This window comes from Macaca fascicularis, chromosome 16, assembly GCF_037993035.2.
Source record: "Macaca fascicularis isolate 582-1 chromosome 16, T2T-MFA8v1.1".
NCBI classification, from domain to species: domain Eukaryota; kingdom Metazoa; phylum Chordata; class Mammalia; order Primates; family Cercopithecidae; genus Macaca; species Macaca fascicularis.
This window is the reverse complement of record NC_088390.1, coordinates 75,758,117-75,785,758: the sequence shown is the minus strand read 5'-3', so window position 1 is coordinate 75,785,758 and position 27,642 is coordinate 75,758,117. Positions and strand designations below refer to the sequence as shown.

Sequence of the window (27,642 nt, the reverse complement as noted above, 5' to 3'; positions counted from 1 at the left end):
TCAGCTACTTGGGAGGCTGAGATGGGAGGATCGCTTGAGCCCAAGAGGTCAAGGCTGCAGTGAGCCATGATCATGCCGCTGCACTCCAGGGCGACACAGTGGGACACTGTTCCAACAGAAACAAAAAAATACTGTGCCCTGGTCTAACAAGTCTTAGCTAGACTTTTGCACTGGTTTTCTTACTGATCTCCCATTTTTGAGGACTGCATTTCTCCTATCCACTGTCCTCTATCACAGACACATGTTCATGCTACTTCCCACATTAAAATCCCAACACGTGTTCCTCCTTGCTTGGCCCAGCCTCGTCTCTCAATACTCCTTCAGCTGCACCAGCTAATCTCACACCTCCGGGTCTTGCTCATGTATCTGCAGTGCCTTAACTACCTCTGTCTTCCTAATGGTGCAAACTTTTTTTTTTTTTTTGAGACGGAGTCTTGCTCTGTCGCCCAGGCTGGAGTGCAGTGGCGCGATCTCAGCTCACTGCAAGCTCTGCCTCCCGGGTTCATGCCATTCTCCTGCCTCAGCCTCCCCAATAGCTGGGACTACAGGCGCCCGCCACCACGCCCGGCTAATTTTTTGTATTTTTAGTAGAGACAGGGTTTCACCGTGTTTGCCAGGATGGTCTCAATCTCCTGGGTGATCCGCCCGTCTCGGCCTCCCAAAGTGCTGGGATTACAGGCGTGAGCCACCGCCCCCGGCCTGGTGCAAACTTTCGACATTCACCTCAAGCACCTGTCCTTCTGATATGAGTTTCCACCCATTCTCCATGTACCCCACCTTCAGGACACCCTCCCCTCACCACTGGACCCTGACTTACCCGGTATGTTTAGCAATCTGTTATGTTTATTTGATGACAGGACCGCCCCATGCTAAGCTGGAAGCATCTCAAAGGCAAGGGGCCACTTTTGTTTCATTGCTCTATCCCAGAACCTAATGTGCTGTCTGGGATGTGCCTGCTGAATATGTAAAAAGAAGGAAAGGAGGAAACAAAAGATGAAGGGAGGAAACGAGGGAAGCAGGGTAAAAGGAAAGAAGAAAGTGAGGGAGGGATGGAGGGAAGGCGGAAGGCAGGGAGAAGGAAAAGAAGGAAGGAAGAAAAAGAGGAAGGTGGGGAGGAAGGAGGGTAAAAGGGAAGAAGAAAGGGAGGGAGAAAGGGAAGGCAGAAGGCAAGATGAAAGAAAGAGAGGAAGGAAGAAAAAGAGGAAGGGAGGGAAGGAAGCAGGGAGGAAGGAAAGAAAATATTTTTTTTAGGAAAGACACCTTGCAATCTGTGTATTTCTTTTTTTCCTTTTTTTTTTTTTTTTTTTTTTGAGACGGAGTCTTGCTGTTGCCGGGGCTGGAGTGCAGTGGTGCAATCTCCGTAACCTCCGCATTTCGGGTTCAAGCGATTCTCCTGCCTCAACCTCCCGAGTAGCTGAGACTATAGGCACGTGCCACCACATCTGGCTAATTTTCGTATTTTTAGTAGAGACAGGGTTTTACCATGTTGGCCAGGCTGGTCTTGAACTCCTGACCTCAGGTGATCCACCCACCTCGACCTCCCAAAGTTCTGGGATTACAGGCGTGATCCCAGTGTATGTATTTCTTATTCTATTTCCTTTTAATCTAAGTTCTTCTCTTTTCCTTGAATTATAAAGATTTATTTCACATATTCTCAAAGGGAAGATAACGACTGACTTAGGTACTCTGAATATGGGTGCATTCCAGAAAACAAGGGGAAACTCTAGTTAGAATCAACTACATAACATTAACCATCACAAGAAAAGTACAGGCAATTATTTGCCTGAAGGAATTCAGTAATCAAAGGAATTAGAAATTAAAATAACTAGCTTAATGGTTGAAAAAAAATCACAGTAAACCTGAATTTGTAAAACACGTTTTTAAGTATAAAAACTTTCAGTGACCAACTACTTTCCTACCCTGGGGACTGGCAAGTTAAGACACAGTAAGATCCAATTTCTCTCTGGCTTAGAGGTTGCTATTCATGTTCAACTTTGCACACCAGCAAAGGAGGTTAGAACCAAATACAAATTTTTTTTATAAGGTTGCCAACCTCTAAGAGGTTTACTTTAATGTACTCCAAAAGGTCAGTGAATTTGAAAATAAGGAAGTCCCTGGTGACTTCTGAGAGAAGAGTTTTGGTGGAGAAGTGGGAAGAGAAGCCAGACTACAACAGAGAACGGGGACAGGGGCAACACACCATGAACTTGACAGGAAAGTAACACCTGCAAAGAAATAGGACAATTGCTAGAAAAGGCCACAGATGCTAACAAAAACTTCTTCTTTTCTTTCCTGAAACTTGGAGACACTGCACAAGGTAAGAGTATTTCAATAATGGGAATGAAAGCCAGGTGGAAATCTAGCGACAGCAGGAGAACGACAGTGCTATTAACAGCAACAGGGAAACTGGAAAGGTGGATGGGTATAGACCACAAGAGACTTAACACTAATTTTGAAGGTGAGCATCTTCAGTCCACGGTTTTGAGGAAAATCAGAGACAACTAAACAGTTAAAATTTGCCCTGGAATGTGGTCCTTATACTTCAGGGTGATAAGAATCTCCTGAGGTATTTGTTTAAAATACAGTGGCCCTCCCCACTGGGATTCTGATTCAGCAGAATCCCAGGCAGACAGCAGGTCCTGCGAATGTGCATTTTAAGAAAGAAGGAGCAGCAGGGTGCAGTGGCTCACATCTGCAATCCCAGCACTTTGGGAGGCCGAGGCAGGCAGATCACTTGAGGACAGGAGTTTGAGACCAGCCTGGCCAAGATGGTGAAACCCCATCTCTACTAAAAATACAAAAATTAGCTGGGCGTGGTGGTGGGCACCTGTAATCCCAGCTACTTGGGAGGCTCAGGCACGAGAATCACTGGAACCCAGAAGGCAGAGGTTGCAGTGAGCCAAGATGGCACCAATGCACTCCAGTCTGGGTGACAGAGTAAGACTCTGACTCCAAGAAAGAAATGAAAGAAAGAAGGAGGGACAGAAGGAAGGAAGGAAGAGAGGCAGTTGCAATTTTGTTAGGACTCCCTGAATTCTAGGGTATTCTGTTATAGGTAGTAATGGGCCATAATTTGAGACCAGCCTAAAGCAGTGCTTCCCAAACTTTAATGTGCACATGAATCTTCTGCAGACATTACTAGAAAATACATCCTGATGCAGCAGCTCTGAGGTGGGATTAGAGATCCTGCTTTTTTTTTTTTTTTCTTGAGACAGGGTCTTGCTCTGTTACTCAGGCTGGAGTAGTGTGATCATAGCTCACCATAGCCTCTATCTTCTGGGCTCAAGCAATCCTCCGGCCTCAGCCTCCTCAATAGCTGAGCCTATAGGCATGGGCCATCATGCCCAGCTAATTTTTGTTTGTTTGTTTGTTTTTAGCTCAAGTGGTCCTCCTCCCTCGGCCTCCCAGAGAGCTGGGAGTACAGGTGTGAGCCACTACACCCAGCTGAAATCCTGCATTTCTAACAAGTTCCCTGATGCTGCCAGGCTGATGGTCTGTAAGTCCAGGGACCATACTTGGAGTAGCAAGCCCCCAGGGAAGGACAGACTTTAATAAGAAGAGGATCCCCTACGAAAATTCCAACTTGAGCTCCTTTGTTCATTCAGACACTGAAGATTTGGCCAAATACTGAAGATTTCCAGGTAAAAACCACTCAACTTAGGGGATAAACATGTCCACAGGCATCAGATAAGACAGGGAAAATCGTGTAATGGTGCTGGCAGTGGGAGTCCTTCCTCAAATGCTTCCCATGAATGCACAAAGGTAATTAGAAGGACTAGCAGGGGTCCATGCCTTGATCTGGTAAATCCTAAGCTGCATCCTTCAACAGAAGAAGCCACCGTTGTAGAGAGATGCTGAGGTCTCTCTGCGGTAGAAACTCTTGCTGAGGAAGTCTCACAGAGAAGACATTTGATTTAGGTCAGAAAGGATGGTTCCACAAGGAAAAGGAGATGTTCTAGAAGGGAACAGCATATGCAAAAACATGGATTGTGAGAGGATTCCATATGAGTGGCCGTGAAGCAGTTGAGTAGGTAGAGCGTCCAAGCTAAGAAGCTGGCATTTATCAGTCAAATGGAAGTGTCCAAAGGAAGCAGCAGGGACAACTTTAAAGCAGAAAAGTGGGGACAGATGTGTTGTAGGAAGATACTCAGCAGCAGTGCAGGGGAGGGATTTGTAGAGTGATGAAAAATGTCTCTATCTAAGGGCAGGTGGGGTAAGAATACTCATGAAATGGTCAGTACCCACAAGAAAGCAATGAACTAGAATGAAGGAGGAAGGCTAGATGGGGAGACATATCTGGGTAGAAATAACAGGGTTTAGGGGTAACAGACCAGTGGGGAAAAATCACTTAGAGCAGACATCACCCAAGATGCCTAGATCCCACTGAGAAAACAATTGGCCCAGTCAAGCAAATCTCTGTTTGCAACAACACCTTACCCTCCAATGACCATCCACCTTATGAACATCACAGTTGGGTAGCTCTGAGTAGACCAAACTCTAATGAGTTTCAATATCTGATAATGACAATGGAGAAGTTTAATCCAAGCTAATCTCTAGAATCAATGATTTCCTGAAGTTCTGAAGACATAAAATTGCCTTACTTTGAAATAAGACTCAACACAAACCCCAGGTCATCCCTAACCAGGTTTCTTCTCTGTAATGGAACAGAAGACACATCTCAAGACACAGGTATTATTTTCCGCCAAAGAGGCCCAAAGCATAGGCACTCACCCCTCCAGTCACAGCCAGGTTCCTAGAAGGTCCACTACATAGGATGATCAACTCCACCTAGCTTGCTCTAGATGTTTCTGGGTTTAAAACTGAAAGTCCAGGCCGGGCGCAGTGGCCCACACCTGTAATCCCAGCACTTTGGGAGGCCAATGAGGGTGGATTTACTGAGCTCAAGAGTTCGAGACCAGTCTGGCCAACATGGTGAAACCACGTCTCTATTAAAAATACAAAAATTAGCCAGGCGTCTAGGCATGTGCCTGTAATCCCAGCTACTCGGGAGGCTGAGGCAGGAGAATCACTTGAACCTGGGAGGCGGAGGTTGCAGTGAGCCGAGATCGCGCCACTGCACTCCAGCCTGGGCAACAAGAGCAAAACTCCATCTCAAAACAAACAAACAAACAAACAAACAAACAAACTGAAAATCCAGGAACCCACTCAGTCCCAAGCACATCTGTAGGGTTGTTATGCTATAACTAAACAAATCGCTTTTTAGAACTTAAGTTCCAAAAAATGATTTTTGCATTTTTTACAGGATTTAGGGGGAAAAAAAGAACAAACAAGAATATGCCGAGACCACATGTGGCCCACAACACCTCAAATACTCACCATCTCATCCTTTGTAGAAAAGGTTTGCTAACCTCTAGTTTATACCAACCATAATGCCCCCCTTTGACAGGACAGGTTTGAGAATGAAAAAGTGACATAGCTTCAGGCTCCAGGTTTGAAACCTAAGAGAAAGTCGGCTGGGAGCTTCTGAAAAGATTGTCCTTCCTGATTAAAAATAATGAGACCCAGGGGAGAAATACCATCCTCTTTTCCTGCCTTTTGATGTTGTCATATTACATCATGATATTTAGAGCTACAGTAGCCCTCCTGTGACCAGAAAGAAAAAGTCAGGTAATCAGGAATTGTAGGGATACCATCCCTCACCAGGGCATGGCTAAACTACTGAATTAACCAGCCCTGGAACAGTATAAACCCAGTTATCTTCACAAAGGGTGTAATAAATCCCTATTGTTGCCACCACATTTGTTGGGTATTTGTTTACATGCAGTGGACAGAATCCTAATCTCTTTCCATTATCCCTCACTAAATGAAGCAACTCTCGTATCTCCAGTATAACGGAGCTTGAGAAGTTGTAATAGGCATTAAAAATAGTTTGCTCCTAGCTGGAAAATTCTTCAGAACACTGTACCTTTACCTCCCCTCCACCAAAAAACCATAATAATAATAATAATAATAATAATAATAATGACTCTCTAACTCTTGCTTAGGAAAGAAAGCACTAAGTCTTTGAAGTTTAGCCTGTTAAATGCTTGAGTAATTCAGTGTCATAAGATCAGACCTTCTATTTGTAAAATGAAAAGAACAATGTTTGTAAGCAAAATGCCATAAGATCCTTTTAAAATCTTCCTACTTGCAAAATATTATTATACCCATATCTACATCTTCAAATGAATTTCCACATATTTTTATCTAGCAGTTCTTGAATTTACCTTTTGAATTGTCCTATGTTGCTTTAATAACAAAAATTACATTTAGCTTAGTCAAATAGGTTATCTCTAAGAAATACCATCAATTAGGCCGGTCATAGTGGCCCACACCTGTAATCCCAGCAGTTTGGGAGGCAGAGGCAGGTGGATCACAAGGTCAAGAGTTCAAGACCAGCCTGGCCAACATAGTGAAACCCCGTCTCTACTTAAAAAAATAAAAATAAAATACAAAAATTAGCCAGGTATGGTGGCGCACGCCTGTAGTCCCAGCTACTCAGGAGGCTGAGGCAGGAGAATCACTTGAACCCGGGAGGTGGAGGTTACAGTAAGCCCAGATCGTACCACTGCACTCCAGCCTGGGCAACAGAGCAAGACTCGGTCTCAAAAAAAGAAAGAAAGAAATATCATCAATTATGTATGCACCCATGATGATGTTAGAAGGCTATGCCCTCTGGACACAGTGAGAACATCTGCCCTGATCATTATCTCTGGTAAGACTGGCTTCTAGGAGGAATGGCTTAATCACTGGAACCCGGAAGCTTTCACAAAGCTCAAAGGCTGTCACCACACTCACTGATGGAAGAAGCGCTTCTGGCTAGAAATATAGACATCAGTCGAATCCCAATAGCTTCCTGATATTTCTTTTATTGCTCCTACCAAACCACAACAAAGAGTTTTTGACTGTGTCACTAGGAAGTACGTTTTTCTGAAAGTAGCCTTGAAAATCTGAAAACTCTTATGTTTGTGGCTATAACTGGAGGGCCATAAGTGGTTACCTACACAGGTCAATTTCCTTCTTTATTCCAGCAGCTAAAGCAAATGTTCAGGCCTCTTCTTTCTTCTTTAAATCCAAGGAAGTGATTCTCAGCCTTGGCTGCACACTAAAATCTCCCAGGAAGCTTTAAAATATAATGATGCCTGGGCTATCCCTGGAGTTCTGATTAATGGTACCAAACTCAGCCTGGGCACTGAGACGTCTAAAAGTTTCCCAGGTGATTCTAATTTACACCCAAGGTCAGTGGTAAGTAGAAGAAAATGTAACTAAGAACTACACCCAAGAGAAAAACTGCTAAATTGCATTTACAAAAGGCTGAAAGAGAGGACTAGAAAAGGTTTCTCCTACTATTCAAGACTTCCAAAAAAGAACAGAAAAGTAATTATCAATCAAAAAGCAATTCACATATATATGCATACATATGCATTCTAAATTACTTAAAAGGAGAGAGGTGACCAGGAGAAAGAAGCCAAAATAAAGGAAAGAAAATGAATGTGTCTGACCCCCTTAATCATCAATCTTACAGTTGAATCTACATCTCCATGTACAGTGCAGCAAAGTCATTTTTTTCAAGTACACCTAACAGCAAGCTACCGCCCAAGGGCCAAATCTGGCCCACCACCTCTTTTGGTAAATAAAGTTTTATTGGAATACAGCACTAGGATTCATTTGCCTGTCATCTTCCTGCCCTCACAGCAGTAGAGTTACCACAGAGACTATATGGCCTGCAAATTTTTAAATATTTACTGTGTGGCCTTTCACAGAAAAAGTTTTCAGACCACTGCTCTAGTTCTATCATGTACTTTGTCATACCAGGAATTAATGCATCTCCCTTTTATTCTCCTCCCACTAGTGCCTATCCCAGAAATCTGCACCCCTGTTCCTGCCAAACTCCTGCTCTGCATCATGAGGTAATTCCCAGCAAAAGGCAAAGTGTCTCCATGAGTCACTTCGTCCCAACGCTTAATTGGTGTTGGCTTCTTGGCTATGACAGGGACATCGCAGAGCACCTGGTTGAGGCTGTCACTCTACGCAATAACCAGCTTTCGGCCAAATGAAAGACAGCACCAAAGTCATCATCAACTGACTATAATTGGATATGCCAATGTTAAGACGCAAACAAAGACATTTTATATTATGCTTTGGTACGACCTAAATTCTTACCACCCTAATCAACTTCTGTTTTTGCCTAATTAAATTGAATTGTCATCATCTGCTTTACTACTTTGCTAAAACCTAAACAATCCATTTTAAAATTATCCCTGTAGTTCTACTATTTCTTTGCAAAATTTTTACTACAGTAGCAAAAAACAGAGGCTATTGAAAGAGCCGTTCATCTGTCTTATTATTTGCTTGCTTTCACCTACATCTATCTCTGCGTTTTTAAATAGAAATGAAACTCCACTTTAATCTTCTGGAAGGAAGACAGTAGGAAAGACATATGAATCTACTGCTATCTAGATTTCTTGAAATTTTCCTATGAGGCAGGTAGGGCTTTAAAAACAATGTGATATGCATTTGCTTACAAAATGAAAGCTCTTCTCTTCTCTATCCATCTGTAAATTACTATATTCCCTTTAGCTATCTGGTAATGAATTGTGGATTCAATACTCAGACATCCAAGGCAGGAACAGAGAAGGTAGGCATCTTAAAGACTTCCTTTCCCTTACTCCTAATATTATTAGGGCAGAATGTGTCAAATTCAGTACTACTGACATTTTGGGCTCGCCCATTCTTTTTTTTTTTTTTTTTTTTTTTTGAGACGGAGTCTCGCTCTGTCGCCCAGGCTGGAGTGCAGTGGCCGGGTCTCAGCTCACTGCAAGCTCTGCCTCCCGGGTTCACGCCATTCTCCTGCCTCAGCCTCCAGAGTAGCTGGGACTACAGGCGCCCGCCACCTCGCCCGGCTAGTTTTTTGTATTTTTAGTAGAGACGGGGTTTCACCATGTTAGCCAGGATGGTCTCGATCTCCTGACCTTGTGATCCGCCCGTCTCGGCCTCCCAAAGTGCTGGGATTACAGGCTTGAGCCACCGCGCCCGGCCTGGGCTCGCCCATTCTTATTGTGGGGACGGTCCTGTCCAGTTTAAAATACTCAGCAGCATCCCCGGCCTGTACCTACTAGATGCCAGTAACTCTTCCCCCTACCCCAGTTATGAAAACCTAAACTGCTTCTAGTTGTTATAAATGTACCCTAGGGGCAACCTCCCACCCTCAGTTGAGAAGCACTGCGTTAGGGGAACTTGTCCATAGACTCTACCTACACCCTTGTTGCCGCATTCCTACTGCCTCCATCCCCACCGCTGCTGCTTCAGCTCAGGCCTTCATCATCTTCAACATGGACTATTACAATACGCTCCCAACCACCTCCTTGCCACCCACCTCCAGGGATCTCATACATTCTCCAAACTGCCAGCAGCGTGCAGTGGACACTGGAGTGCACCACCAGAATCACCTTCAGCCTGAGGCACTCTCTTCTCTAGTTGCTGAGTCTTCTCCAGGAACTGCCCTCGGGGAAAGAGAACCACTTCACTATGGTTATGTGCCCCTCTGCAGGGGCAGCCTGTATCCAGTCACGCTCAGCACAGGGGTATAAAGGCCTGACCTCCCTGCCTTTCTGGGTAGGGCCACTCTACCTCCGAAGCTTCCCCGTGGGACCAGGGGAATCTGTTACAGCTGGTTCCTCATTCGACTCCTCCTCGTGCCCAAACCTGCTTTGTTAGCGTCCCCTCAAATGCTGGTCCCAAGAACAGTCCCCAGTAAACTTCCTGCATGCAAATCTCCCTCTTGGGCCTCTTTCCTGAAGGGCAAGACCAAAAACACAGAGCTGTCTTTCTAGATTACAAACCTGCCCAGGTTTCTTCCCTGCCAACGTTTCCACATTCACTTCTCATCGCCTGCACTGAAGAGTCCTATCATAACTTCTGGAGTCGCATAGAAGGGGTCACCATCAGTGATCTGCTGCTAAAGCAGCTCTTTGGTTTGTGGGACGGGGAGAGAAGGCCCTAATATGTAGCATTTGCTGATTTCCATGGTGCAAATATTTCCACCACTGTTGATCTCCAGTTACCACCGGCTTGCAACCGGCTTGCAAAATGACTGGCTATTTAATAACCAGCTTCCATAAGCCAGACAAGCCAGCCTGAGCACACCACTGATAGCCCCTGACCATTCGCTATTGTTAACTCTAATTGTTTGCCTTCGCTTCAGCCATGACAAATTCTTGCAGATCTCAGACCTCCAGGATGCGCTGAGGTTCTGTGCCCTTATTCACGCTGTTTTCTCTGTCTAGAATATGTTTCCTTTCCCTGTCTGACTCATGCAAACCTACTCAATGCTCTGGATTCAGCTCACATAAAATCTCTTCCATAAACATTTTCAGGATTCACCTCTACCCATCCCATTTCATTCAAAGGTGAAACAGAACCCTCTGTTTTGTGTGTCTGCATGTGTCATCAATACTTTCTACCATAGTGCTCTTCTTAGATTTTATTACATATTTCTGTTTGCAAAACTCTACTGTCTAAACTGTAACTACTCGGAGGGCAGGATCTTATTTCTATTTTTAGTAACAGGCAAAAAGTATACTCATGAGATGTGTTTGATGAATAAACTAAAAAAAAAAAAAAAAAGAAAAGAAAACTGGCCCCACTTCCTAGCTCAACTTTATCACGAAGTACAAGTCTGAAAAATGTCTCAAGGAAAAGACATTCTGTTGCCCCAAATGTGAATCATAAGTTTGACCTCCCACCTCCTACTTCCAGAATGTTTCAGAGAGGCAAACCATGGGTGAAGGCTGGGACAGGGCATATGACCTCTAAGGCTTCATCCCAAAACCAAGAGTCTCTGCATCAAACTAAAAAGCACTTGTGGAAACAGGAGCCATTTTTGCTGGTCCAGGGGGAGGGTGCAGGTGCACCATCTGGTTACCTCCTGGCCAGGCAACTTGAAGACCAACCTTTTCAGATGCTACTGCCTCAGACTCAGAGTCAAGTACTTTACTGTGATTCATTTTTAAGTCAAACTACATGCACTCACGCAGTGCCTACTGCTTGTAAAATGCTGTATCTTTAAGAATAGAAAGACCAGGTGTGGTGGCTCAGGCCTGCAATCCCAGCACTTTGGCAGGCTGAGGCAGGTGGATCACCTGAGGTCAGGAGTTCGAGACCAGCCTGGCCAACATGGTGAAACACTGTCTCTACTACAATTATTAAAAAAAAAAAAAAAAAAAAAAATTAGCCAGGTGTGGTAGTGCACACCTGTAGTCCCAGCTACTTGGAAAGCTGACACAGGAGAATCACTCAAACCTGGGAGGTGGAGGTTGCAGTGAGCCAAGATTGTGCCACTGCACTCCAGCCTGGGTGACAGAGTGAGACTCCATCTCTAAATAAATAAATACATACATACATAAAGATAGAAATGACAACTAAGACCTCAGAGGACTCTGAGGCATAATAATCGTCCTTGCTTTTAACTCAAATATACCTCCCCATCCAAAAAAACTTCTGCAAAACAAAGAAAAATAACAGTAAACTCCTCCACAGCACCCGCTTGCTGTATACCACTTCTTTTTTAAAGCCTCTACATATATTAACTATCTATGTATAGTTTATGTACTATATATTATATGTAACATTTATATGACATATATTACATAACATATAATACTTGTATTAACTCTATGCCCTGGATACCAGTATCATCCCCATTTTACAGATTAAAAAACAGAGATGTTAAGTAATTTGCCTAAGACTACACAGCTAGTAAGTGGAAGAGCAGGGATTTGAACCCAGGTAGCCTGGCTCCAAAATCCATGCCCTTCCTAAATGCTAAAAGAAAGAGAAAAACAGGCTTCTTTACAACTTTTCACCACTGTCATCAAAAGATAGGCAGTATCCCTTTCAAAGACCATAATCCGGGAGTGCCGGCCTTTGCCCTTAACCTTGGCATACCACACATGGCTGATCACCTGCAACAGCTACACCCAGCCAGCCCTACACCTACTAACACCTCCGTTGTCAAGGAAGTCTTTATTTCTAACAACTTCAGCGTGTGGAAATGCCATGAATCCCAAGGACAGAAGAAAAGAGAGGCGAAAAAGGAAAGGCAACTCCACCTCCAGCAACGTAAGACAAATCCTCTGAGCAATGCTGCAAAGCGCCAGGATGAGTTAAAGCAGCAGGAGGACATCCGGCCCTGCAAACAATCAGTTCACTGACCGGGGAGAAGGAGCCTTCCCATTACCTGGGGATGGCTAAAAGAGTGAGCCACAGGGGGTCAAGAGTGGAGATGTGGCTGAGAAAAAAAGCAGAAAGAAAATACAATGGAGAATGAAAAGAGCCTTGGCCAGAGTCGGCTGCAACTGGGAGTGAGGCCAGGGCAGTGATGGGCAGACTCGGCAGCAAGCAGCAAGACAGCAATGGGGGAACCACAGACCTCCAGCCTCGGACTGGGAACAGAAAGGTCTGCACCTTAGCAACCTTTAATGAGCTCTCCATGCACTGCAGACCAGCAAAATGATTGTGTTTCCTAAATAAAAAGTTAGACTACATTTACGTGACAAGAAAAAAAAGACAGTGATTTTTTAGAAAGAGTCCAGTGAAAAACAGAGTCAAATTAGGCCTCTGCACTCAGAAAGCTAAACTTGAATTTGAAAAAAAAAAAAAAAACATATTACAATATTTCCCTACAGGGCTAGATAATTGAGCCATTGCTAGTGGGGTAAGGAATCCTGGGGATATAAATTTGAAACAACAAGACAAATTAGGGAAACGCTGTAACAATATTTAGGTGAGTTTGTCAGGGTTTATTAACAGAAGAAGCATTTAAAGATGCGTCCCCGTTTCAGTCCCAGGCTAACGGGCTTACGTCCCTTCATCTCTACCCCAAGAGTGGCTCAGTCCTCTTTCTGCTGTGTTCCAGATGCAGCCTCTCAATTTCAGGTTGAAACAGCCCTGTTTGCCAACTGACCTCAACAGTCTGGCAGTTCTGCACTCGCCTGTACTCAGCCCAGTCTCTCCTTTAGCAAGTCTCCCTAGCACGGGCTCCCCGCTAGGAATAAGCGTCCCTCAGCTCCTGCTCACTCCTAGTACACCTTCATTAACTGTCTCTTCCCTGGTCCACTAATGCTTACCCTTCTGAATACCCCAATAGCCCAAACTTAGCCATTGCTCTATTTCTTTCTTTCTTCATCTCCTTCCTCCTCCAGTGCCTTTTACTCAACTGCCTTCCATGCAATCATCAAATTCCAATTCCTAGCCGGGCACGGTGGCTCACGCCTGTAATCCCAGCACTCTGGGAGGCCAAGATGGGCAGATCACTTGAGGTCAGGAGTTCAAGGCCAGCCTGGTCAACATGGTGAAATCCTGTCTCTGCTAAAAACACAAAAATTAGCGAGGCATGGTGGCAGGTGCCTGTAATTCCAGCTACTCGGGAGGCTGAGGCTGAAGAATCACTTGAACCTGGGAGACAGAGGTTGCAGTAAACTGAGATCATGCCACTGCACTCCAATCTGGGCGACAGAGCAAGACTGCATCTCAAAAATATAAAAATGAAATAAAAAAATCCAATTCCTAAAACCTACTTCTACAAGAAACTATTTCGTATGTAAGAAACAAAGGTTAGGCCAGGCGCGGTGGCTCACGCCTGTAATCCCAACACTTTGGGAGGCCGAGGCGGGTGGACCACCTGAGGTCAGAGTTCAAAACCAGCCTGGCCAACACAGTGAAACCCTGTCTCTACTAAAAATACAAAAAAATTAGCCAGGCATGGCGGCACATGCCTGTAATCCCAGCTACTAGGGAGGCTGAGGCAGGAGAATTGCTTGAACCTGGGAGGTGGAAGTTGCAGTGAGCTGAGATCATGCCACTGTACTCCAGCCTGGGCAACAAGAGTGAAACTCTGTCTCAAGAAAAAAAAAAGAAAAGAAAAGAAAAAAAAAAGAAACAAAGGTTATAATAAAATACAAAGTTATATAAATCACCCACAACATTAAACCTGTTACAAATATCCAATGAATGACCACTTCAAATAATTGCATAATTCAATACCTTTAAAGAAAAAAAAAACAAAAAAAACTTATTCTTAAGTCCAGCAATTGTGTTTTCAAGTACCCATTCTGCAATAAGCTCAAAGCACAACAATTGTAAAAGGGTGGAGGAGGCGTTCATGCATGTACTTTGGTGTCTGTGGGGGGTACTCAAATGATACCCAAAAGGCAGGGTAAGCAGAAGCAATGGGACTGAGTGGCTCTCGAGTGCCCCTGATCGAAGTTGGCATCCCAACTCAGCAATTAACTACTTCTGTGACTTCAGAGAAAATTACTCAACCTCCCTGATCTTTGGTTTCCTCACCTGTGAAAGAAAGAAACAACACATACCTAATAGGTTAGTAGTGAAGGAGCAATGAACTGATACACACGAGAGCTCTGGAATCCAGTAAATATCTATCAACGTTGGTGGGGAAACTGAGGTACAGAAAATGACTTAGCTCAGCCAGTCCTCCTACTTCTGATTTAGCCTGAGTAACATGATTCTTAATCCAGCAATTCAATCTCCTAACATTTAGTATAGCTTAGGCTTTCTGTGTGTCACTCAAAAAACTTGTTGACTAATGTAAATCCAGCCTGTATCCTTGTATTGTGTTTCCTTTCCCTAGCAGAGTGCTAGAGTTCTGTTGCTTAATGGAAAATCGTCCATTATTGGCTTGATTCTTGATATTGTTAGGCCAAATGATAGATCTACTCTCCCCCATCCCGGTATCCATTAATCACCAGAAGAGACTACAGTAATAAAAGTAAATATAACGCTAAGGTAGCAGCTGGTAAAACAACATGTTGCATACCCAAAATACCTTTATTGCAGGGTGAAAAATAAGCACTTCTTCTTTTGCTTAAAGCCCTTAACTCCTTAGGTGTATATGTACCCAATTGATTTCTTATGTAGTGTTCAATAGATATCTTAATAAATTGAAGTAAATTTGAACTAAACCTAAGATTGATACATTTGAAACTGAAGCTGATAGTATAAGTATTTCAAAATAAGAAAAAGAGGCCTGCACAAGCTTTACTTTTTCTTTCTTTTTTATTTTTATTTTTTATTATACTTTAAGTTCTAGGGTACATGTGCACAACGTGCAGGTTTGTTACATATGTATACATGTGCCATGTTGCTGTGCTGCACCCATCAACTCGTTAACACCCATCAACTCGTCATTTACATCAGGTATAACTCCCAATGCCACACCTCCCCACTCCCCCCAAGCTTTACTTTTTCAAGCCAGATTAGAGAAATGCACCCTATCTCTCATCTAAATAACTATTAATGAGAAATAAAGTTAGTGTGTATGTCCCGTCAACCCAATTATTACACATAAATCAGGAGCTCTTTTAGTATTTTTAATGACGCAGGCTTTAGGAACAATTCATTTGTACCCAAAGAGAATTCTCATAGGGAAATACTCATGGTTCAGTCAGAAGAATATTTTAAAAAAAAAAAAAAATGGAGAGATTGTGTCCTAGCCTTGGATTCACCACCTGGTAGTCGTGTAACCCCAAAACAAGTTACTTCCTTTAAATATGCAGTTTTCCCATCTACAAAACAACAACAAAAAATATGTATTCTTCTTCGTTAAGTTTTTAATATGAACCAAACAACATTTATCCATGATTTGACCTTTGATTTCTGAAAATTGTTCACAAATCAAGACAGTGCTGTCCACATTTACAATTTCACTTTTGTTAAATGAACCAGAATTAGCTTACTGACAGACAGACTTAGCTAAGGCTGAGCCAGCCCTTTTGCTTTTGAGGTCAGGAAGTAATCTAAGACCCAAGAGTTTTCTCTCCACTGCTTAACTTCCCTGAGTCAAGTTTCCTTCCTCCACCTCGGAGTTGGTAAAATTTCTTTCTGATGAAAATGTACTTTGGGGCTGGTGTGGTGGCTCATGCCTGTAATCTCAGCACTTTGGGAGGCCGAGGTGGGCAGATCACCTGAGGTCAGGAGTTTGAGACCAGCCTGGTCATCATGGTGAAACCCCATCTCTACTGAAAATACAAAAATTAGTCGGGCATGGTGGTGCACACTTGTAATCCCAGCTACTTGGGAGGCTGAGGCAGGAGAATCACTTGAACCCAGGTGGCGGAGGTGGCAGTGAGCCAAAATCGTGCCACTGCACTCCAGCCTGGGCGACAAGAGTGAGTCTCTGTCTCAAAAAATAAAAATAAAAGAAAATGTGCTTTGGATTTCCCATAAGTCTCCAGGGAATGAAAGTTAGTGGCATGTGCAATAGCCAACTTGGAGAGTTCAGTGGATGTTTGTCATTCATTTGCCATCTTCATTCCCTTCTTTGTTTGATGACTCTTCCACCTCTTGAGGCAGAGTCTGTCATCCCTTATAGAAGCTAAAAGTACTGGATACTCATCTCCCAGCATTCACTGCAGCTAAAGTGTGGGCCCTAGGCAACCACTGCAACCTCAGAATCAGTCCCCAGTGATGCAGATATGGAGGGACTGCAAAGGATCCATTTCAGGACTTGACAATGATAGCAGCAGCTCCACCCAGTTGGGGAGGCTTCATTGTCAGCAGTTTTGTTGAACTGGTAGTAGCTGTAGTATATTGCACCAGACCCCTTCCTTCGATATGTTTCGGGGCTTCACTCCAGCTATGTTGCCTCTGATTCTAGTTCTCTGGCCCTGTGAAGTGAGCTACCCCAAATTCTTTTGATGGATTCTTTTTCTTGCCAAAATCAGCAAGAATCCATTTCTTTTAACAAAAAACTCAATGACCCAGAAATCATCCTCAAGGCCAAGAAATCAACCAGGACCAGCAGAGTACCCCGCTGTATCCTAAAACCCCCAAGTGAGGTGCCACTAAACCTCCTGACTCCATTCACCCTTTCTATTCACAATATATATCACACAGTGAACCACAAGGATGAAAGGGGGAAATCCCAAAAGTAACCAAATTGTAGTGCAATGGTACAGAAAGACAAACCTAGGGGATTAGATCATCTAAAATATTTTAGGAGCAACCCTACTCAGACCTTTTATATGGAAGCAGAATGGGATGTTAGAAGAAGAGCATGGAATTTTTAGTAAAATAATCTTTAAAAATCTAGTCTTGGTCATTCCCTTCATCACCTCTCGTCCTTCAGTATCCTAAGGACAATACACCCAGGCACATCCCAGTTGTAGCAACAAACTGATATCCCACACAGGACATGTTTATGCCTCCTTTGCTTTTCCCAGGCTCATCGCTGTGACTAAAATGCATTCCTTTTTCTGGAGAACTCTTATCCTTCAAAATACAGTTAAAACAGGCCTTCCTTTGTGAATCTTTCGTAATTCCACCTTCCCCCGCTACCAACTTATCACTACTTTCTCTGTGTTGTCGGAATCTCCACTGTGGCCACTGTGCTTTCCTCAGTATTGAGAGTGTCAGTCAACCCCTTTACCCTAAACCCCAGTGATGAGCTCCTAAGACAAGTGAAAGTCTTGCCAGGGCAAGGATTAGGGTAAGACAAGTGCGGCACCTAGGGCACAGATTTTATGCACGTACATAAAACTGGTCCTTACCCATCTTTCTTTCTTCAGTAACTACCTCAGAGAACTACCATAGAATAAGCGCTCAGATTTTTATCAACTGAATGGTCAATAATACAACAAAGTGTATAGGATTCAGAGAATAGTTTACATGACATAGAGAGGGCAGGGTCTAACACTACCACAAACAGGCTGGATCACCTTCCTGAAGCTTGTAACCTGGCCAAATGGGAAGAACCACACAGCCTCCATGGCGCCTTACACTGCCATTGTCTATGGCTTGGTTACTCCAAGTTCAAAGGAAGTTCACAGAGGAAGAGATCAGGACAGGAGGGAACAGCCACAGAAGACTCCAGCACTTGTGCTGAGGCCTGACAAATGCATGGATGGGATTTGAAGGGGAAGGAGGGGGAACAGTCACTCTAAGAATAAACATAAGGTATGAGAGAGGTACAATAAATTCAAGGTAAATAAAGATAAGAGGTTGACTACAGGAAAGAATGCATGTTAGGGTGTGACAAATAAGCTGAATATAAACTGGATGCTCTGGGTGGGAAGAGACAATAAAACACCTTGGAAAATGAAGCAGGAAAATTTTGGGGTTTGGGACTGAGCAATAGGATGAAAAATACTGGTTTGTATTAATAGAAGACCAAGAGCTATAATTATTGACTCTCTATTAGATGCCAGATATGTTTAGGTATTACACATAAATAATCTTATTTCATCCTTGAATCAAACCTATGCAGTTGCTATCGTCATCATGCCCACACTACAGATGGGGAAACTGAGATTACTGAAGTTAAGTCAAGTATTCAAGGTTGCACAGCTTACAATTGGCAGAACCAGATTTAACTTGTGCTTTTTGCCCTAAATACACACCTTAGGTAATGCATGTGGAAAGACAAAGGGACAAAGGGAACTAGATTTGTCTTTCTGTACCACTGAACTGCAATTTGGTTACTTTTGGGATTTCCACCTTCCATCCCTGTGGTTCATTGTGTGATATATATTGTGAATGAAAAGAAAGAAACCAGATGTTTTAATGTCCACAGGCTTATGAAAATAATGTTCTTATGGACAGAGTTTGGGAAATTGAGAAGGAAACAAAATTGGGATGAAGAAAGCAAAACAACTGAATTTTCTGTTATAGTTATCAAGTATGAAGTGGTGGCAGATGAAGTCAGAAGTGTCTTTCAAGAAGGGAGACCATCAAGATTAAGGATCCAAGGAGAGGCAAGATCTAGGGACCAAGATCTGGAAGTTGCCATGATAAGAGGTAAAACCCAGAGGTCCAGAAACAGTGAAGTGCTCTTGGAGGAACAGTATACCTCAAGAGAAAAGCCATTCTGGGAAGGGTCCACATTTGGGAGGTAGAAGATGAAGAAGGAGCCAAGAGGTAACAGAAGGAATAATCAAACTAACAGGAAAGTAAAAATAGCACTGTGTTGATAAAAAAGGTAACTAAATGGATTTTCAATAGGTACAGATAGCACAAATCGAAGAAAATGTCCAGAAGAAATTTACTTCCTCCCCCCACAGGGGGAGCGTCAAATAAGACCTAGTTAAAAACCAAGACCTCTACCACCGTTCAGTGGTAGCAAAACCACCCTCTCTACAGCGTCAGTGGAGGTCAGGTGGGGAGTAGTAACCAAGTGTCTTTTTCCCTCCCAGCCAGGGAACTGTCAGTGGAGGCCTAGGGGAAGGCTGAAGCACGTCCACCTATCAGTAATAGGGAGCCCCTTCTCTCCAGGTGGCAACAGAGGCCCCATGGAGAATCTAAATGTCTGCATCCACCTGGCAGTAAGGAGGCAGCATTCCCTTTCACCCACCAGGGTAGTGTCAGAGGAGATCTTCTAAATCATAAGGTTTAGGTAAGAATCATAAGAATTAAGTAAGAATCAGATATCACAAAATGTCCAGATTTCAATCAAAAGTCACTTGTCATACCAAGAAATAAGAACATCTCCAACTGAATAAGAAAAATGATCAACATTGAAATGACACAGAAGTGAGAATTACCTGACAAGAATTTTAAGGCAGCCATCACAAAAATCCTTCAACAAGCATTTGAATATGCCTGAAACAAATGACAAGAGGACATCTCAGCAAAGAAATTGCATATATAAAGAAGAACCAAATGGAAAATTTAGAACTAGAAAAATGCAACAACCAAACTTTAAAAACTCAATGGATAGTTTCAAGAGCAGAATGGAAGATACAAAGCAGAGAATCAATAAACTTGAAGACAGATCAAGAGAAATTACTCAATTTGAAAAATAGAGAGAAAATAGACCTGAAAAAAGAAAGAAAAAAAGAAAAACACATCTTCAGGGACATAAGAAGCTGTAACAATAGATATAACATTCTGTGTCACTGAAATCTCAAAAGAAGAAGAGAAAGAATTTGAGGCTGAAAAATATTCAAAGAAATACAATCTTCATTGGTTAATTGAGGGACTAAACAATTTTTTAAAAAAATACAGTCACATCCCACATCATGACATTTCAGTTAATGACAGACTACATATACAATGGTGGCCCCGTAAGAGTAAATGCCATATTTTTACTATACCTATAGTCACATAACACATGAATGTAATGGCTGACATCTGAGAAAGGAATATATTACATGCACACACACATATATACACACTCACACATGTGCCCCTATGGATTCATGCTATGCAAACTCCAAATAGGATAAATTCAAAGAAATTTAACGAAAACATATCATAGTAACCAGAAAACTAAAGAAAAGAATCTTGAAAGTATCCAGAAAGAAACAGTGCATTATGTATCAGAGAAAAAAGTAGAGTAACAATAGATTTCTAATCAGAAGCAATGGAGGCTAGAAGGATTCAGCACATTTTTCATATGGAAAAAAAAAAAAAAACCTGTCAACTCAGAATTCTATATCCAGAGAAAATATCCTTCAGAAATGAAGGAAAAATCAAGAAATTTTCAGATAAAGAACAACTCTGAGAATTTTTCACCAGCAGATCTACTCTTTAAAAAAAAAATGGCTAAAAGAAGTTCTCTAAAGTGAAAAGAAATGATAAAAGAAGTCACAGGTGAGCTGTGAAAGCAATGTCAGTAGTACAGGGAAAGTAGATATCAGACTGTGAGATGTAGAACAGAATGGGTGGTATTGAAAAGGAAGAAGCCAGAGGAGACAACTGCAAGTCACAAGAGATGAGTTATAAGGGGTGAGGCTGGGGTAGGGATAGGGAAGCATGGCATACTCATTAGAAAGTACAGAGGGTTCAAGTCTAGGCCAGGCGTGGTGGCTCACGCTTGTAATCCCAGGACTTTGTGAGGCCAAGGCAGGCAGATCACCTAAGGTCAGGAGTTTGAGACCAGCCTGGCCAACACGGTGAAACCCTGTCTCTACTTAAAATACAAAAATTAGCCAGGTGTGGTGGTAGGTGCCTGTAATCCCAGCTACTCCAGAGGCTGAGGCAGTAGAATCACTTGAACCAAGGAGGTGGAAGTTTCAGTGAGCCGAGATTATGCCACTGCACCCTGGGTGACAGAGCAAGACTCCATCTCAAAAAAAAAAGGAAAAGAAAAAGAAAGAAAGAAAAAGAAAGAAAGAAAGAAAGAAAGAAAGAAAGAAAGAAAGAAAGAAAGAAAGAAAGAAAGAAAGAAAGAAAGAAAGAAAGAAAGAAAGAAAGAAAGAAAGAAAGAAAGAAAGAAAGAAAGAAAGAAAGAAAAGAAAGGAAGGAAGGAAGGAAGGAAGGACGGACACAGGGTTCAAGTCTCTATTCAGCCTCTTTCCAACTGTATGCCCTTGTATAATTTCTTACCCTTTCCAAGCCTTGGTTTCCCCCCTTTTTAATGGTAATAATAGTAGCAACCTCGTAAAGCTATTATAAAATTTAAATGAGACAACGCTTATACAGTATTTAGCACAGTGTCTGGTGTGTGAACGTAATGGCTCAAGAAATGCTATTCCTATTCTTAGTAGCTAAAGTAGCTATTTTAGCTAGAAGAGGAGCTGGCCTAAGGGAATGTTGTTCTCAGGAGGCAAACTTAATACCAAAAGAAAAGATGATTAGAAAAAGAAGGGAAGAAATCAAGAGGGCATACACAGAAGAACAGGGTGGAGTGTGGTGTGGAGGAGATGGCTTTAGGTGCACAGAGCGCAAAGATCTCATCAGACAAGAGAAGTAAAGTCCCTGTGATCAGAAAGATGTGTTCAAACTCTGGTACCACAACTTACTGACACATCCTAGAAAAGCAATTTGACCTCCCCAACCTTCAACTCTCTCATTCCAGAAATGGAAATAATAAGCCTGACCTTACATTTATCATCTCTGAACCTTCTTCACAACTCCATAGAATGCTGGAAATCTCAGGCATCTAATAAATGATAATATTGTTATTTCTCAGAATAGAGGAAATCGAGAATTGATGAAAGGACACATACAGAGAGAGAGATGGGAAGTCAGGGTATAGATGTATGGCTGGAGAGAAGGCATCTATTTTAGACAGACTCAACCTTTTTAAGAAAAGAGGCAAACTCAACTGTTGAGAATGAGAGAGGGCAGGGAGAGATGGAGACCTCATAGGAAAACAGAAATGGAAGCAATTTTCTCTGCAATTCTCAGAACATTTAAGTTGAAAGGGACCTGAGGAATGACTTAATTCTTTCTCTGCCTTCATTTTATGAATGATAACAGGCAAATTTGTTCTTTAAAGGGCCAGACAGTAAATATTCAGAGCTTTTGAACCAAAGACTTTCTGTGCCAATAACTCAACCCCATCATTGCAGTACAAACCCAGAGCTATGCAAGTAGCGCTGTGTTCCAATAAAACTTTATTTATAGACACTGAAACTTAAACTCCATGTAATTTTCAGGTTCATAAAATATTCTTTTGACTTTTGTAAAGCATTTTAAAATGTATCAGCTGGGTGTGGTGGCTCATGCCTGCAATCCCAATACTTTGGGAGGCTAAGGTGGGACGATCTCTTGAGCCCAGGAGTTCAAGATCAGCCTGGGCAACACAGTAAGTCCCCATTTCTACAAAAATAAAATAAATTAAAAATTAGCCCAGTGTGGTGGCGCACCTGTAGTCCCAGCTACTTGGGAGGCTGAGGTGGTAGGATCACTTGAGCCTGGGAGGCCAAGTAAGCCAAGATGGTGCCACTTCATTACAGCCTGGGTGACGGAGCAAAACCACATCTCAAAAAGAAAAAAAAGAAAAGTATCAACAATTTCAGCTCAGAGGATGTAAAACAAAATGCAGAGATTCATAGTTTGCCAACTCCTACCATATAGTGATTACGAGCTCAGGCTAAAGAGTCAGACACGAGTTTGAATCTCTCCCTCACAATTCACTAAAATTTCAGCTAATGTATTTAGTCTTCTATGCCTTCCATATAATTTTTGTGAAGATTAAATGAGATAATGCATGTAAATGAGCTTAGCAGAAGGCCTGATAGAAAGCCAAACCCAAGGTAACCGAAACAACAACATTGGGCCCAGGGAAATGCAGGCAACCCAACCAGTTAACATCTAAACCAGAATCAAAACCTGTGTGTCCATCTACTCAATGCAATGCTTTTTCCAGTCCCATAGCTATTGGTAGACTTAGCTTTACCACAAGTCAGCCATTCATGTGGCACCAGAGAGTCTCCTGTCCCCCTCGGAAAAGTTTCCTCATCCCTGAGATTTCACTACATGAGCTACATGAGCAATGCACATTTCCCTGGATGAGTTCTCAATTCACTTTCTATTAGCTACACTTCTGTGTAATTTATTGGCTACTTTTTCAGTGCCTCTCTAGATACTAGGTTTTCATAGGAAATACAAGGAGAAAAATGTGGTAAAGCAATGCAACAGAGTTATTATTCAGCTATAAAAGGAATGAACCACCGATACATGCCGCAACATGGATGAACCTTGAAGACTTTTTGCCAAGTGGTAGAAGTCACACACAAAAGGCCATACATTGTATAATTCCATTTATGGGAATATCTAGAATAGGTGAATCCAAAGAGTCAGAAAGCAGATTAGTGGTTTCCAGGGACTACAGGAAGAAGGGCTGAGGAGCGACAGCTTAATAAGTACAGGGCTTCCTTCTGTGATGATGATAGTGGTTTGGAATTAGATAGTGGTGATGATCGCACAACCTTGTGAATAAACAAAAGGCCACTGAATTGTACACTCTAAAATAATTAAAATGGTGAATTCTGCGTGATCTGTTTAACCACAATAACAATATATACATATACAGTTGGCCCTTGAACAACAAGGGTTTGAACCGCACGAGTCCACTTATACGTGGAATTTTTTTCAATAAAAGTTTCACCAAGTGTGTCTGCCTCTCCTACCTTCCTCTCCACCCCTGCCACCCCAAGACAGCAAAACCAACCCCTCCTGTTCCTCCTCCTCCTTAGCCTACTCAGTGTGAAGACAATGAGGATGAAAACCTGTATGATGATCCATTTCCACTTAGTAAATATATTTTCTCTTCCTGATGATTTTCTTAATATCATTTTCTTTTCTCTAGCTTAGGTTATTGTAATAACATAGCATACAATACATATAAGATACAAAATATATGTTAATCAATTGTGTATGTTATTGGTAAGGCTTCTGGCCAACAGTAGGCTATTGATACTTAAGTTTTAGGGGGGCCAAAAGTTATATACAGGCAGGTGCGGTGGCTCACACCTGTAATCCCAGCACTTTGGAATGCCAAGGCGGGAGGATCACCTGAGGTCAGGAGTTTGAAACCAGCCTGGCCGACATGGTGAAACCTCGTCTCTACTAAAAATAGAAATAAATTAGCCAGGCCCTGTGGCAAGAGCCTGTAGTCCCAGCTACTTGGGAGGCTGAGGCAGGAGAATCACTTGAACCCAGGAGATGGAAGCTGCAGTGAGCCGAGATCATACCACTGTACTCCAGCAACCTGGGTGACAGAGTGAGACAGTGTCAAAAAAAAAAAAAAAAAGAGAGAGAGAGAGAGAAAATTACATGCAAAGTTTCAGCGGCATGGGGGGCTCTGTGTCCATAATCCTCACGTTGTTCAGGGTCAACTATATTAAGAGGACGCATGAGGATTCTGCAGGTGTGACAAGATATTCTCCTACGAGAAGAAGGGAGAGGAAATACTAGAAAAGGGAGGATGAATTTAGTAAAAACCAACTTAGTCCACTTCACAGATTTGCATAAGGCTTACCCTGGATACTGATAAAAATAATTTATTTATTCTAAAGGTACTTGTTGACCACCTACTATGTGTCAGGCACCGAGCCTGAATCTGAGGATAAAACATTGTAAACAAGATAGAAAATTCTTAAAATTCTTTCCAAGGTGTAAATAACCAAAGCAAAAACTCCCATAAGGTATTTTTGTAAAACTATATAAAAAATATTTACTGTAAAATCACTATTATAAAACAAAAATAATTATAGTATTTCTTCATCAATCTTCATTTAACCCTGCCTATTAGCACATCCAACAGTGAGCGAAAGGAAGTAAAAGTTCTTTGGATCAAGTAAATCAATGGGCTGTGTTCTTGGAGGGGGAGGGATTAGGATGGCAGAAGCTCCAGGAAAAGGATGGAATTTAGATGAGATCTGTTAATTTACAAACTTGTTATCTTTCCAAAGTTAAATCTCTACAGAGGACAGAGAAGTGTGACAGCTGTTCACTTCTTTTAAAGTGGTGTTTGTAGTCTAACAATCTAATGCTGGCAGCACTTTTTTTTTTTATTTTAAATCAATTCCAAATGATTGGAATATATTTGAAATTATTGGTTTTTTGTCTGGGCACAGTGGCTCTTGCCTGTAATCCCAGCACTTTGGGAGGCCATGGAGGGCAGATCACCTGAAGTTAAAAGTTCAAGACCAGCCTGGCCAACATGGCAAAACCCTATCTCTACTAAAAATATAAAAATTAGCCGGGCGTGGTGGTGGATGCCTGTAATTCCAGCTACTCAGGAGGCTGAGGCGGGAGAATCACTTGAACCCGGTGGAGATTGCAGTGAGCCGAGCTCGCGCCACTGCACTTCAGCCTGGGCGACAGAGCGAGACTCTGTCTCAAAAAAAAAAAAAAAAAGAAAAGAAAAAATTCTTTTCTTTTTTTTTTTTTTTTTTTACAAACATCAGATCTAAACCAACTCACAAAGCCAATGCTGTTCTTTCCTTGAAAACTTCACAACCTTTCTTAATCTTACATTCTACTATTTACAAGTCTTTCTTTTCTTCTTTTTTTTTTTTTTTTGAGACAGAGTCTCACTCTATCACCCAGGCTGGAGTGCAATGGCATCATCTCGGCTCACTGCCACCTCCACCTCCCGGGTTCAAGCAATTCTCCCGCCTCAGCCTCCTGAGTAGCTGGGACTACAGGCATGTGCCACCACACCCAGCTAATTTTTGTATTTTTAGTAGAGATGGGGTTTCACCATATTGGCCAGGCTGGTCTCGAACTCCTGACCTCATGATCCACCTGCCTCAGACTCCCAAAGTGCTGGGATTACAGGCTAAGCCACCGCGCCTGGACGCATTTACAATTCTTATTCAAAGGTCATTCTTCCTCTATCTCCATTGTTTATCTTTTATTCCTAGCAGAGTGAAAATGGAAAAATGCATTTTGGAAAACAAACGTGGGTCGGTTTTATATATAAATTCAGGTTACTATTAGAATATGGTTTAAGTAATTCATTTTTTCAAGCTTCTACCAAAAACAAAAGCATGGATGATTTCCTTGAGCCCAACTGGAGTGCAGGAAAGGTAAAATGTTTGAGATATTTCATCCGCTAGCATTCACCCGTCTTAATTTTACACTTTTGCTTTTGTACCATATCTCTGTATTCACATTTCTCAGCCTTAATGCATTTTCCTAATCAAATTAGGTAATTCTTTAAAATAATAGTATGTAGTGACCATCCAGTTACAAATGAAAAAACTGAGGCCCAAGGCAGTTAGAGGATGTGGATGAGATCACAGATCTTGTTAAAAATATAGATAACTAATTTTTTTCTCTGATTTGTTGCTAAGTTTGTTGCTAAGAACTATGCAAGGCTGTGGATACAGACTTTGGAAATTTCGAGATAAAAAAAAGCAAGTGGAAAACTAAAAAATAATGTGAACTGCTTATGAAATGTGGAAGAGCCCATGTTAGGTGTGGCTTTGCATTTTATCACAGGCTCGGTGCATTTTCCTGCACTTCTGTAAGACTCTGGAACCCTGGAGCACTCTCCTGTTTCAGAGATTAAGACTGACTTCCAAAGGCCCAGAAACTCCAGCTCTAGAACACAGAGGCTGAGTTTTCTGTTCTGTAAAACCTCCAGAGTGGCAGGCACTCAAATGTGAGTGAGTAGCACTCGCATGACCTCATGGAAGAGGCCAGTGGGGAGGGCCAGCAAGCTCCCTGGTTCTTGGCAGGCAGGAATATGAAGTTACTTAGCTAAAAAACAAAAAGCAAAGGGGAGACATGCTGTATGAATGAAAACCGTATAATCAGACCTCAAGGCATGCCCTGTTGAACAGAGGCAAGTGCAAGTTGGAGAAATGCCAACAAAATGTCATTATGAGTTGAGTCATCAAATGGTAGTTAAAGAAAACTACATTCAGTACTAATCAACTCGTGCAAACTCTCTTCTCTGTAAAGGTTGGTATCTTTTAGCGGTAGATTTGCCAAAGGAAAGCTCTTCAAAGCCAATTTGGCTGTCCATTCCATTCTGAGCTCAGAATATTAACAAAAACCTGTTGCTAAGGGACATAGATGTATAGTTGAGTCTAAAATACAAAATGATGCTAATCTAGCTGCTGGAAGAAACCCTCTCTCAGCAGCACTTCATAGTATATCGAAGTCAAGCAATGAATGCCTCCTCAACTGCAAGGCCTTCTGTACCCTGGCTCCTGTCTATTTCTCCTATCTCATCTCTCACGGGTCTGCTAGGTGATCCCTACATCCCAACCATGCAGAACTTTAGAATTTTCTGGAAACTCGTGTCATTTCACCCTGCCCCATAGACCAAAGCTGTGTCTGCTTTGACAGTCCACTCCCAAACCTTGATACTCCCATTCACCTTTCAAGATCCAAGCAGTACATAATCACTTTCCCTTTGAGCTATCATTACATCACAAATAC

The 27,642-nt window shown here is 42.3% G+C and overlaps 1 protein-coding gene and 1 long non-coding RNA gene across 8 annotated transcripts in view; one reads left to right on the top strand and one right to left on the bottom strand.

Annotated features, from left to right (window-relative positions):
• MAP2K6 (mitogen-activated protein kinase kinase 6) overlaps positions 1 to 27,642 on the bottom strand; it is a 141,614-nt gene that overhangs the window by 93,927 nt on the left and 20,045 nt on the right. For 4 of the 7 annotated variants that reach the window (XR_010581963.2, XM_065531916.2, XM_065531915.2 and 1 more), the window contains exon 2: positions 19,557 to 19,614. The exons of the other annotated variants lie outside the window; for them this stretch is intronic. Coding sequence is in view for 3 of the 4 variants with exons in the window: in XM_065531916.2 (XP_065387988.1) it covers positions 19,557 to 19,581 (25 nt within the window). In the remaining variant the exon portion in view is untranslated. The remainder of the gene's footprint in view (positions 1 to 19,556; positions 19,615 to 27,642) is intronic. 7 annotated transcript variants of the gene reach the window in all.
• Positions 1,971 to 10,636, top strand: LOC135967755 (uncharacterized). The gene is made up of 3 exons (XR_010581966.2): positions 1,971 to 2,317; positions 3,378 to 3,641; positions 7,853 to 10,636. It is a non-coding gene; the product is annotated as an uncharacterized lncRNA (long non-coding RNA).